Consider the following 11,817-nt stretch of genomic DNA (forward strand, 5'->3'; position numbering starts at 1 on the left):
TCATTTACGTAACGGGTTTGGAAATCAAACTCAACGATGTTGCAACAAGAGAAATTCGATAAGGATTCCACGACGTTGGCGAAACCTTTGATAACCGAGTTGGATCGCATGCTTGCACGGTGCTTGTGCGATTATTAATTTCCCGGTGAAACTTTTCGACCTTATCTTATGGAATAATGAGAGCGTGTTGTAGATAATTGTGTTGAATTTTTTTTTAAGAAGAGAAAACTATTGATTTTGAATGTAACATGTAAAATAATAATACGTGTTGAATGTACGTTAAGATTGTTCTTTTTTTTTTTAAATTATATTGTTGTTATAGATTAGATTATCAATAATTTAATTATATTAAGTGATTTAGATGAATAATTTATTATTGATTGTGTGACAATATATATATAAAATAAATTTTTTTATAGATTGAATCATAATTATTTATTAATTATAGATAGATTAATAGAAGAAAATAGAAATAAAAATTATCTATTTTATTTTTAAATTTACAAAATTGTTGATTTATAAAAAAAATATATACAATTCAAGAAAAAATAATTTTTATAAAATAATAATTATAATAATAAAATAAATTGTTCAAAATAATCTGAATCTTCTAAAAATTATGAAATTTTCGAAATTAATATGTATAATAATGTATATATTTCAAAGAAAAATGACTTTTGCAACTTTTACAATAATCACTACGATTATTATTACAGATAAAGTATAAAACTGAAACTGAAGAACATCTTGTATTATGATTCATTAATAATATATATATATATATTATAATTAATATTTAAATTGTAAGAATTGTTAATTTTTCAAATTAAAAGTTATGTATTTTCAAACTGTCAAAAACATAATAACATTATTTCGATAATATACGAAATGTTGATCCAATTTTAAACAAACTCCTTTTATCTTATAGTTCGACTCGGTTCGTTCATAACACAATAGACGTTATCGACTTTCGTAGAAGAGGATTTCTCTGTTCGCATTCGTCTCGTACAGGTTTCGAGAACAAAACAGAGAATATAGAAGTGAGAAGCAAGTTTCGACGAAGTGTGGCGCAAGTAGATCAAGTCAACTAACAACGCGCCGGTGTAGAAACTAGTCAGTGGAACAAGTCGACCTAATGTCCGACCATGAAGGCGCCTTGTCCTCGCGCAGATGTTGCACTTTGTCACCATCTCGTAGATACCTGGTATTTACAAGTTGTTAACGACCGACGATCAAACAAAATTTGTCTGTTACTCAGGATCGACACGATACGAAGTTGTAGAAGTGGTGAGGAAGGTGAATACCCAACTGAGAATTGAGGAAGGTTGAAAATACGTAGGTTTGATAAATAACGGGTATCGAACTTGACGAGCGAATCTTTGTTAAAGAAGAAAATCTTGGGAATAACTTGATTGAAATTCGAATTGTAATTGAATTGCAATTTATTTACTGTTGCGTTCTTATTTTATTTTATTTTATTTAGTTCTTTTATGAAAATTTATTTTATGTACATAAAATAAATTCGAATCTTTATAATTTTTTTCTAATTTTATATTGAAGGATTTAGAAACTGATTAATAAATATTGATAAATATTTTTATTATTTAAAAATTTCAGTTAATAAATTATTTAAGTAATTATTTCACTAGAAATGTTTATTTGTCATTTGAATAATAAATAAATTCTTGAGTTATAAATCATCTTTATTTATAATATTAAAGAATATGAATTTTATTAATTGACTTTTAAATTTTCCATACTTATTTTAAAAAAAAACTTTATCTATAAAACTATATTTATAATAAATCTTAATTTTTAGTTAAGATATTTTTTAAATATAAAATATTTTAATTAATATATCTTGTTAAAAGAATTTAATTCCAACCAAAAACATTTTCTCATATAAATCTTCGTTAGACTTTACATTCCAATTTTATTATTAGATTCACAATTACCTATAATCAACATCAGCTCATAAGAACAAACGACATAGCGTAAAAGTAAATTCATTGTCGTTCAGACTCTTGAGGATTAAAGTCAATGGTGGAATGACAGAGATGAAGTTGATTTAGAAAAGGAAGGAATTACTGAAAATTTGCAGAGCATGCAGAAGAGGTTGAAGCATTTATAGGTTTCAGGATGTAAAAGATGAAATACAAACTACATTATTACTATTTTTTATCAGATTTTATTTTCATTTTGATAGAAATAAAGTTTTGCATAACTAGTAATAAAATAGTTTGAAAGTATTATTTTAAATGAAAAATAATATATTGTATTTTTTATAGTATCTTCTAGTCATGTGAAAGTATATCTACATTACAATTGAATCTTGATAACTCGAATCTCTATAATTTGAAAACTTCTAGAAGATAATAACTTTGTCCATTATTTTCCGCGAAAATCTCTATAAATTGAAATAAAACTTCAACTGAAATTATTTACCACGTATCTAGATGCATTATTTTACCTCTGTAACTCGAGTTTAGAATAGTTAAACTTTGCAAAAAGTTGTCAAAATTTAACTCTATAAGTAGAACTTTTATCGCTGCGCCATCTGCAATTCTAAGTTCATAATTATGTGGTCATCGGATATCAGAAACCAATCATTCATCGATATTGTCTTATTTATTTCAATGTGAATACATTTAAGAATATTCTTGAGAATTATTTTTTCTATAATATTTTGTTGAGAATGACATTTAATTAATTAAACCAATCGCTTTTCATTAATATTTTTCATTAATATCTCATGATTATACGTTATATTTATACAATAAATAATTTACATTTTAATAATAAAGAAAAATTGAATTTTTCTTTAAAACATTATAACTGGAAAATTATTAAATTTTATAGAAGGTTTCTTCGTGCAATTTTGATTTCGAATCTCTTTTACTTAAAAATTTCGATAAATTGAAATCTATAATTAAATCTATAATTAAAGATTATATATTTTTAGTTCTTCTTTTAGTTCTTGAAATTTAAGTCATGGAGTTTCAAATATATTAATTGATACAGAACTTAATATATTAGTATTATTAGTATTTCACATTATTTGTGATCATTGTTTTATCTTTTTGTGAGAAATCATTTTTTCAAGATATATAGCATTCTATATAAAGTACTTAAAATATGATAGGTTTCATATTAAACTAGTGAAGTATGAAACAAGGTTATAAAACAATAACGATAAGTCAGCTGTATCTTGACCTTATTTGGTATTAACCACGAGATGTATTTAATGGAGCGTTCAAACGATCTCATTTTATAAGTATTCAATATATATCGATTTCTATTACGTATGATAAAATTGACAACTTTGAAATATAATATAGATTAAATAATAACATGTACATGATAAATAAAAAGTAAGAAAAAAGAAAAAGATAGATAAAACTTTTTCGTTTGAGCCTTTTAAGAAAATCAAATTTGAAAATGTTTTAAATAGAAATGAAATTTTCTTAAAAAACAAGAACTTAAACAATACAATTTTATTCTACATTTTTTGCTTATTTTCATATAATAATCTTCTATCGATATTTTATTTATACTCAATCAAAAATTAACCAATTGCACTTAAAAAATGTTCAAACTTGATTCTCTTAAAAACATTGATCTCATAAAAAATTTTATTTAATTTTTTTTTCTTACTTTTTCATAAAGAATTATCTATGCTTGTATATTTATCGTCTGAATGCTTCTTAAGAGGCTGTTCGACGAGTTGCATTTAAGATTAAAAATAGCGGAAATTAGGTCACGGGTAATAAGTTCGATTGATTGAAAAATCTCAGTAGTTAAATATGCATCTTAGACATTGTATGTACCTAATTAAATTGAACTTTTAATTAAAGTATTAAACGTTTTCCTTAAAAATAGCTAGTAATTATAGGAAAAGCACAAACTCTGATTACCTTGACTATGATTAACTTTTCTTATAATAACTTGTAATTTCATCTCTTATCTCTTAATCGAGATAACAATGGCCAAAAGATAAATTTAAACATTTAACTGATATTTTATCATTTCGATTATTCTAATCAAATTATTTATTTTCCAAGGAAAGCCTCGCCCAATCTATTAATTTTTATTCATTTTAAATATCAATACAAATAGTTGATAAATAACAATCTCTTTTTGCAAATATCAGTATGACTATCATCATAAGAAAGAAATATTCAAAAATGATACATTTTAAGAACACATATCAAAATCAAAGACTTTATAGATTCTCCTATAACTGAATAGCATTATACGATGTATATATCAAAAAAATCTCTATCTCTGTATTTTCCATCTCTTTCTTTGTTTCTTTCTCCCCTTTAAAGTTGCATTACCAAATCTAGGGAACGGCTCGTCTCCGGCGATGCTAAAAGAAACTCGTTATAAGAAAAATCGAAGAAGCGTTCAAGAATATCGTCGGATTGAGCCGATAAAGGCAGCGAGCGAGGGAGGGCGAGGAAAATTAAAATCACAAAGGAAACAATTAGAGGGGGAAGGGGGAGAGGTGTATCCGGGACAACACTGGATGGAAACAATTTCAGGAAACGGGAATAAAGTGGGATGCGGGAAATCGGTTGTGCTTGAGTGCCAATCGGAATTATCTTTTTCCTATTCGAACTCGCAAAACCACTTCGCTCGGAAGGAGAGGAGGGGGGAAGTGGTTGGAGAAGGTTTTCGAGGTTTCGAACGGTCGTTAAGTTCGAGAAGATAATTACAACGGTTGAATCGACGATATTGGTTTAAAGAAGACAATTTGGTACGGATTGAAACGGGATATTTGGTGAAACTTTGTGGCACGAAGATACTTTGACGAATTATGTTATTATCCGTTCCTTGAAAAATATGCTTTTGAAGATTGACGATTTCGAAGAGGCTTATCGACACCGTATTTCTTTTTTTTTTTTAATTTTATATTTTTTTTATATTAGTATATTTCTTTTACTATTTAAAGGAAATGATTATTGTTCAAGTATGAAAAGTACAAATCATTTTGTTTACAAGTATTGCAACAATATATTTTAAAATATAATTTATCTTAGAAAGAATATACTAAAAGCGAAATTATTGATCTTATTTTAAAATTTTTGACTCAATCTATTCTTAATTTATTTTATGCTACTACAATATATTCTATTCAATTCGAAGAAAAATTTATTTTAAGAATAAATATATTCAATCACAATTATTATATAAAAAATGCTTGTAGATGAAAATGGAATATAAAATTCCTTATAAAAATTGTATATGGATACGAATGTTTCTTAATTGATTATATTAAACAAATAAATATTGCAAATTTATAATAATCACGTTTTAATAAATAAAAAATTGAATCACATTGATAAATGACCCGTCTGATTTGTAACAGTTTATACTACTTACGTATCCTTTCTTGATACGTATATGAAATTTTCTTTTTAAATAATTAATTATTTTTTTAAATAAAAAGAGTTTTTAAGTGATATTTCACGTGTCTCTTTTTTGTTTAAACAAACTTTATCAATACAATAACATTATAAGAATTTTTCTTTAAAGTACATCATAGAAATTATTTTCTATCGAAGAACTCGCATTCCTAAAATTTCAATATTTTCACGTTTTCACGAAATATTCGTCAGAAGAAAATCGTCGTGCTTTAAAGTTTAAAACCGCGAAGACACCGCGAAGATGGCGAGGCGCAGCAATAATAGTGTGCAAACGGGAGCCCGATTTCCTGTATAAGCATCGAACTCGGGGCGAGGAAGTGGCAATATTTGCGAACTGCCTTCGCTACCGAAAGTTTGGAATCCATCTACTTGAAGATAGTACCAAGCAATATTTACCCACCTGCAATCAATTTACTGATTTCCTTGCGAATTAGATCCAAATCTCGCGGGCAAACCTGAGCCAATAAAATAGTTTTCGTTCTCGTCGCAATCGTCGATTTTATGTAATCTCTCATTTCGACGGAGGGAGAGAATGAAGGACATCAATGTTCGCAAGTAACACGATATAACTCAAGTAATTGCTTTTCTGTTTATAATATTTGATTAGACAAATGAACGACATTTTTAATGATTTTTAATGCGCATAATTGTCCGATTATATATAAAAATAGTGACTATTTTGAAAAAATATTTATGTTCTCTTTTTTGGAAATTTGTTGCAAAGATTTTCTTAAATAGTAATAAGTACAACTTTCGTTCAAACTATTTTTTTTGATATCTTTGCGTTTCTTATGATTTATAAGTAATTAAACAAGTGTTTCGGATAAAAAAGGCGATTACTTTCTTAAAGTTAAAAAAAAATAAATTTGAGATCACTGATTTTCTTTTGTTGTAATATTAATAACATATTTGACATATTAAAAATCGAAGAAATGGCGGATATTAATTTTTGATAAATATGAAAAATTAATAAGTAAAATGGCGAAAAATGTAATGAACGAATATACAAAAGAAAATATATAAAAAATAATTATGTTTTGTCGTATTTAAATTTCATTCAAAAAATTATGATAATTGATATTGTCAAACAAATGTTCTTGTTTCATGATTTTTATTAAACTTGGATTAAATTAGATTAGGTTAATAATTTTTTGACAATGATCTAACATAACCTAATCTAATCTAAATTATTTTTATTAACAAATTTTTAATGAACAACCATCAAAATCTTTACAATTTCATGATCTTGATGAATTTTTAATACATCGTCATTTACAATTATCAAAATTGTAATGCATCGAATATTTTAATTGTAACATAAAAAATAACAATCAACACAAAATTTTATTTTATCAAGCTTCTTCGCTTTCCTCCAACATGCAATAATTTTACAACGTGAACGTAACATCGGGTTACAAGTTATTCTTTTGTTCATATTTTTACCTTAATACGGTCACGTAAGGGGAGAACGTCGGCTCGTAACCTTGCCGCCTCTATAATAATAAAGGTTAATGAAAACACTAATAAGGATCTTAGACATTATTTTTCATTAACGCGACGTTTCATCGTCGTTACTCTATCCATTTCTGTCCAGCTTCTTATCGGCTAGAATTCATCGTATTTCCTTCCGTTTTCTCGAGTAAATTTGCCGGTCTTAGAGGTGACAGAAACGATGTTATTAAAGGTTGCCAGAGAGCTACTTGCCCTTCGTCTTGGGGCAAAATGGTTATAAAGGTGCAATACAAGAAAGAGAAATGAGAATAGACGTTGAAGATCTTAACGCGACTGTTTCGTTTTCATCGTGGCTGTTTACATCGAGACTGAACAACCTTTGACGCGCGAAACAAATGCACAAATTGGAGTGTAAATTCCCTTGGAATAATTGTCGTGTCGCGAAACTTATTAGCAATACCTTTTCATTGGCTGACGATGAGATTATTTTGATTGCATTAGCATGGAGAAAAACAGCAACAGCAAATGAAATATAAAATGTGATTAATTTTAATTAATTTCCATTATGTTTTGTAAATAGTTGTATTACATTTTGTATTTTGCTTAACAATAAAATATAACGTTTAGATGGAAATTAATAAAATATGGATTGTCTTTAGACAAACAGTAATAGTATTGTTTCTTAAAATATTAATGATTGAAGCCATTAAAGTTTCAATTTTATTACAGCTTATTCTTTCCTCCATTGGACGGTGTAAGAAAATTGTATGAAAAATTTAAAAAATTTTTTATTTTTTATATTTTTTTCTCAGGTCACTTTCTAATTAAAAGTATTTCAATATCTCAAAATTGAATAAAATAAGAAACTCGAGAGATTTTTAAAAAAATAATTATTTTAATCATAGAAAGCTGAAAATATCTTGATTAATAATAATTTCTATATTTTAATGATCTTTTGCAATTGCATGTTTCACAAAAATAAGATGATTGTTGCAGATTCAATCGAATATAAAGCTTTCTTTTAATGTAAAAAATTTGAATTTTTATTTCTTAAACAAATTGTGAATGTATGAATTTCCTTAAAAATTTTTCACAAAAATTATGTAAATAAAAATTTTTATTCCAGTTTGCTATAATTTCGTAACAGATAACGTAATACTACGTACTTTGCACAGAATGTAAGTTGTTTCGTAAGTAGGGGCTAAAAGTTTTTGACACAGTATCACGTTCCTTGCTATAAGTAATACTTAGAAAGGTAAAACCAGGAGAACAAAGAACGTTTAACGTGTGAATGGCTAAACAACGTCGCCATTCTTTTCCTGTTCTTTCTCTTTCGTTCGTTCTTTTTTTCTTTTTTTTTTTTTTTTTCGAGCACTCGGGTTCTAGTTGCATAAATGCTGGCTAAACGGACTCGTTTTTAAGAAAATTGTTTTCCTTCAAAACGCAAGCAATTTTTTATATTATATTTAATATGCTATTATCTTTTTCTGATTTATAGATTTTTTAATTGGATTAGTTTTTATATGGAAATAGTTTCCTTCTATACAAATAAAGAATGGTAATTGAAACTAGAATTTTAGGTTAAAGAAAATGGTAGATATCTTTAGGGCAAATTTCACGCAAGACATTCGTTGGGCAAGCACTAACATTTTCTCTTGTAGATTGTAAAATATAAATTCTATAACGGAATAAGTTTGCAAGCTTTATGGGGTTGATGAATGGTCAAAGAATAGTGAAATCAAAAGATCATAAACATAAAGTTCGCTAATTTTTTAGAAAATTATTGAAAATCAAATTCATTTTCGTGTATAAATATTATTTTATAAAAATATATACTTTAATTCGATTAATTATATTAAAAAAGAACTCAAAATGTTTATTCTAAAATTTTTAAATTCTAAAATTTTTAAGAAGAAACGTTTACAAAATTAAAATTTAATAAATATAAAATTCGTTTTTGTCCGATTTATAACGAGTTACGTTATTCACATCGTTTTTCTTCACATTTTCTAAATTAAACTGTAAAATCTTTCAAATTTTCCGGAACAAACTTTCAAAATACATTATACTACTTACACTACCTTTCTACATCACGCATAAAACATTACATTTTCTCATAACACTGTCATTTCTAATAAAATAACGAATCAACGCTCGTTACTTTTTAACGCAAAATATAAACGAAATAAAATAGAAAATAGGACCTGAATTTATTTTTCGTTTCACATATATTCCTGTAACATATAACATTTTTAAAATCGCGAAAATGTAAAACGTTCCAGCCAATAATGGACGCGCGATCCAATGAGCGAGTACTCGGAAGTGATTAACATTTGGCAGAGAAATTAATTGTAGCAGGTAATCCATTGTAACGACCTATAAAGGATCGTCCCACGAGTATAAATACCGATTAAGAAGATAGTGGGAGTAACGATTGCCGTGTTTCGTGTGCACTCGTATCAGTTTCGCGAGGAATAGAAAACAGAGCTTAACCAGTCGGAATTCAAGTTGGGGAAGTAATCTCGCGTAATCAAACCCTTGTTCGATGTCGTGGCTTAGCTCGAAATCGGTATCAACCAATCCCAGGTGTTCAATTGGCACTGTGCCAGGATTTAAGCTTGGCTTAAATTTCGCGCAATGGCCAAGTAACTGGGGCAGATTCAGATTAGAATTAACTAATTGTTGCGTATGCGATCAGCCCACCTTGCAACGTTTAATTAAAAATCATACGACGATGATGGACTGCTTTCAATCACTCTTCCAAGTTATGCAAAAATCTTGGCTTACTTTTAGATGTCACAGATGCAAAATTCATCTCATTAGAGGAGGAAATATATGCTCAAGAAACTTGGAGTTTTCGATCAGTGATCAAGTACGTATCGTAGTTTTGAATTAAACTTCGAGTTGGAAATTTTTGAGTTGGACCTCTTATCTTCGAAATTTTCTAATGTCATTGATATGCAATTAAATTTTGGAAATATATAGGATATACACGTAAAAAAAAGTTTTTAACTTTGTTATGAAGAGTGTTATAAAATGGTGATTAAAATAATTATTTTTAACACAAATTGTTTGACTTAAGAATAGCGGGAGAAATTTTTAGAATAATTTCATTTTTTTAAATGAAATTATAATAAGTTTGAATATATATTATGAGGAAAGTGTAATGTGATCATGCTTTCCTTGTCTTTCATATGATAAACTTTAAATATCAAATTAAACTATCTCTTATATAATTTCATTAAAAAGAATAAAATTTTAAAATCTCTTCTATTATTCAAAAAATCACTTTTGATAACTTTTTCATCCTTCCTGAAGTATCCAGTCAATAGGAAACACTGTGTAATAAATAAATTTTTTATGATACATGCCTATCGAAATCCATTATACAAAAATATTATTATTCGATTCTTGTTACACTATTGTTTCTCACAATTTATATTTATAACTACGATAAGTTTTTTTTTTAAAAATTCATTTCTTAATAAAAATATGTAACATTTATATCAATATCAATATAAACTCTGCATTAAATGAAAAATTTCGTTTCGAACGATCTTTCGAATCTACTAAATGCCACGAGAAAATGTTACTCTTTAAGAAAAACTCACCGATCACATCCAGATACACGATATGACTCATGTGCGGCGTCGTTGATACTTGACACTCATAATAACCGCTGTCCCGAAGCTGCGGATATTTGATTTCTAATGTCCAGTCGTCCGTCTGCGCATTGTGGATCGGCCTGAATCGTTGGTCGTTCGTGTACGTGTAACGGCCGATAGTGAGCAGATGGACGTCCCTATGCCGGACCCAGGAAACCTGCAACGTCATCTGTAAAGTAGAAAAACGTGTCTTCAGTCGGTTGATCGAATAATTTGTAGCTGTCTCTTTGGCAATTATTCGCGAATTTATCATCAGATGGATACGTTTCATTTCTTTTCGAATGAAAAATTCGAAAATATTTGGTTAAACCGTATAATCGATTAATTTTACGAATTTACACGCGATACGATCTTTATTTAGATCGTGGATATGTAAGTTATGTGTTGTAATGTTTAATTCGGTTGCTACAAATTATACGTGGAGCCTCGTTAATTGAACACGTCCCATGGCTGGTGTCGAATTAAGGAGATCTCAATAAATTTTTCTTTCGCAAATCGCTCGAATCAATTTCAATAATTGATAGAATGAGTTTAATTTAATATAATTTTCGTGATGAACTTTATGAAAGAACAGATGAATATATATATATATTATTTTTCAAATGTTAAATTGTATAAAATTAAAGAATAAACATTTTTTAAATTAATTATTTTCTAATAGAATATATGAAGAAGTATATATGAAGAAAAATTAACCTTGGTATGATTCCTTAACATTTTTAGATATTAAATGCAATTATACTTATGGAAATCAAGTAATACAGTTTGACAATATCCACTATTCAATTTGCAAATAGTAGATTCAATAAAAGAATTAAATAAATATAGTTTGTTTCATATAAAATTTTTGTTGTTCAAATCGAACATTTAAATGTATTTAGAGTATTATTTTCTACAGTTATTTGTATTTATATATCTCATAAGTAAATAGATGTAAACAAATAGATAAATAATGATAAACTTTATTGTTAATTCTTACATGCAGTTTTATAATTTATATTCTATCCAGAGTTTTATTTATTTCAGTAAGTTAATAATAATAATATTTATAACATCTGTGTATAATAAAACAAACTAATTTCAAAAATAACTAGGCAAATAGATTAATAGAATGCTACGAATAATCCTTGAAAATAGCATGTTCTTTCCTCCACATGTATAAAAAACTTGGAAAATTTTAAGATTAATCAAAACTGTTAAACGAACATTTGACTCTCTGCTCTTATATTTTCTAAAAAAAAAAAAAAAAAAGGAAAAATCGTAAAGGTTCG

At 27.3% G+C, this 11,817-nt stretch overlaps 1 protein-coding gene across 4 annotated transcripts in view; it reads right to left on the reverse strand.

The window, feature by feature from the left end:
- LOC102674399 (lachesin-like) overlaps positions 1-11,817 on the reverse strand; it is a 483,275-nt gene that overhangs the window by 115,357 nt on the left and 356,101 nt on the right. For 3 of the 4 annotated variants that reach the window (XM_006618850.2, XM_006618851.2, XM_031512013.1), the window contains exon 4: positions 10,493-10,715. In XM_006618850.2, coding sequence (XP_006618913.1) covers positions 10,493-10,715 — 223 coding nt within the window. The remainder of the gene's footprint in view (positions 1-10,492; positions 10,716-11,817) is intronic. The other variant, XM_006618852.2, reaches the window with a different exon arrangement.

Source organism: Apis dorsata, unplaced genomic scaffold, assembly GCF_000469605.1.
Source record: "Apis dorsata unplaced genomic scaffold, Apis dorsata 1.3 scaffold_376, whole genome shotgun sequence".
In the NCBI taxonomy this organism is placed as follows: Eukaryota; Metazoa; Arthropoda; class Insecta; order Hymenoptera; family Apidae; genus Apis; species Apis dorsata.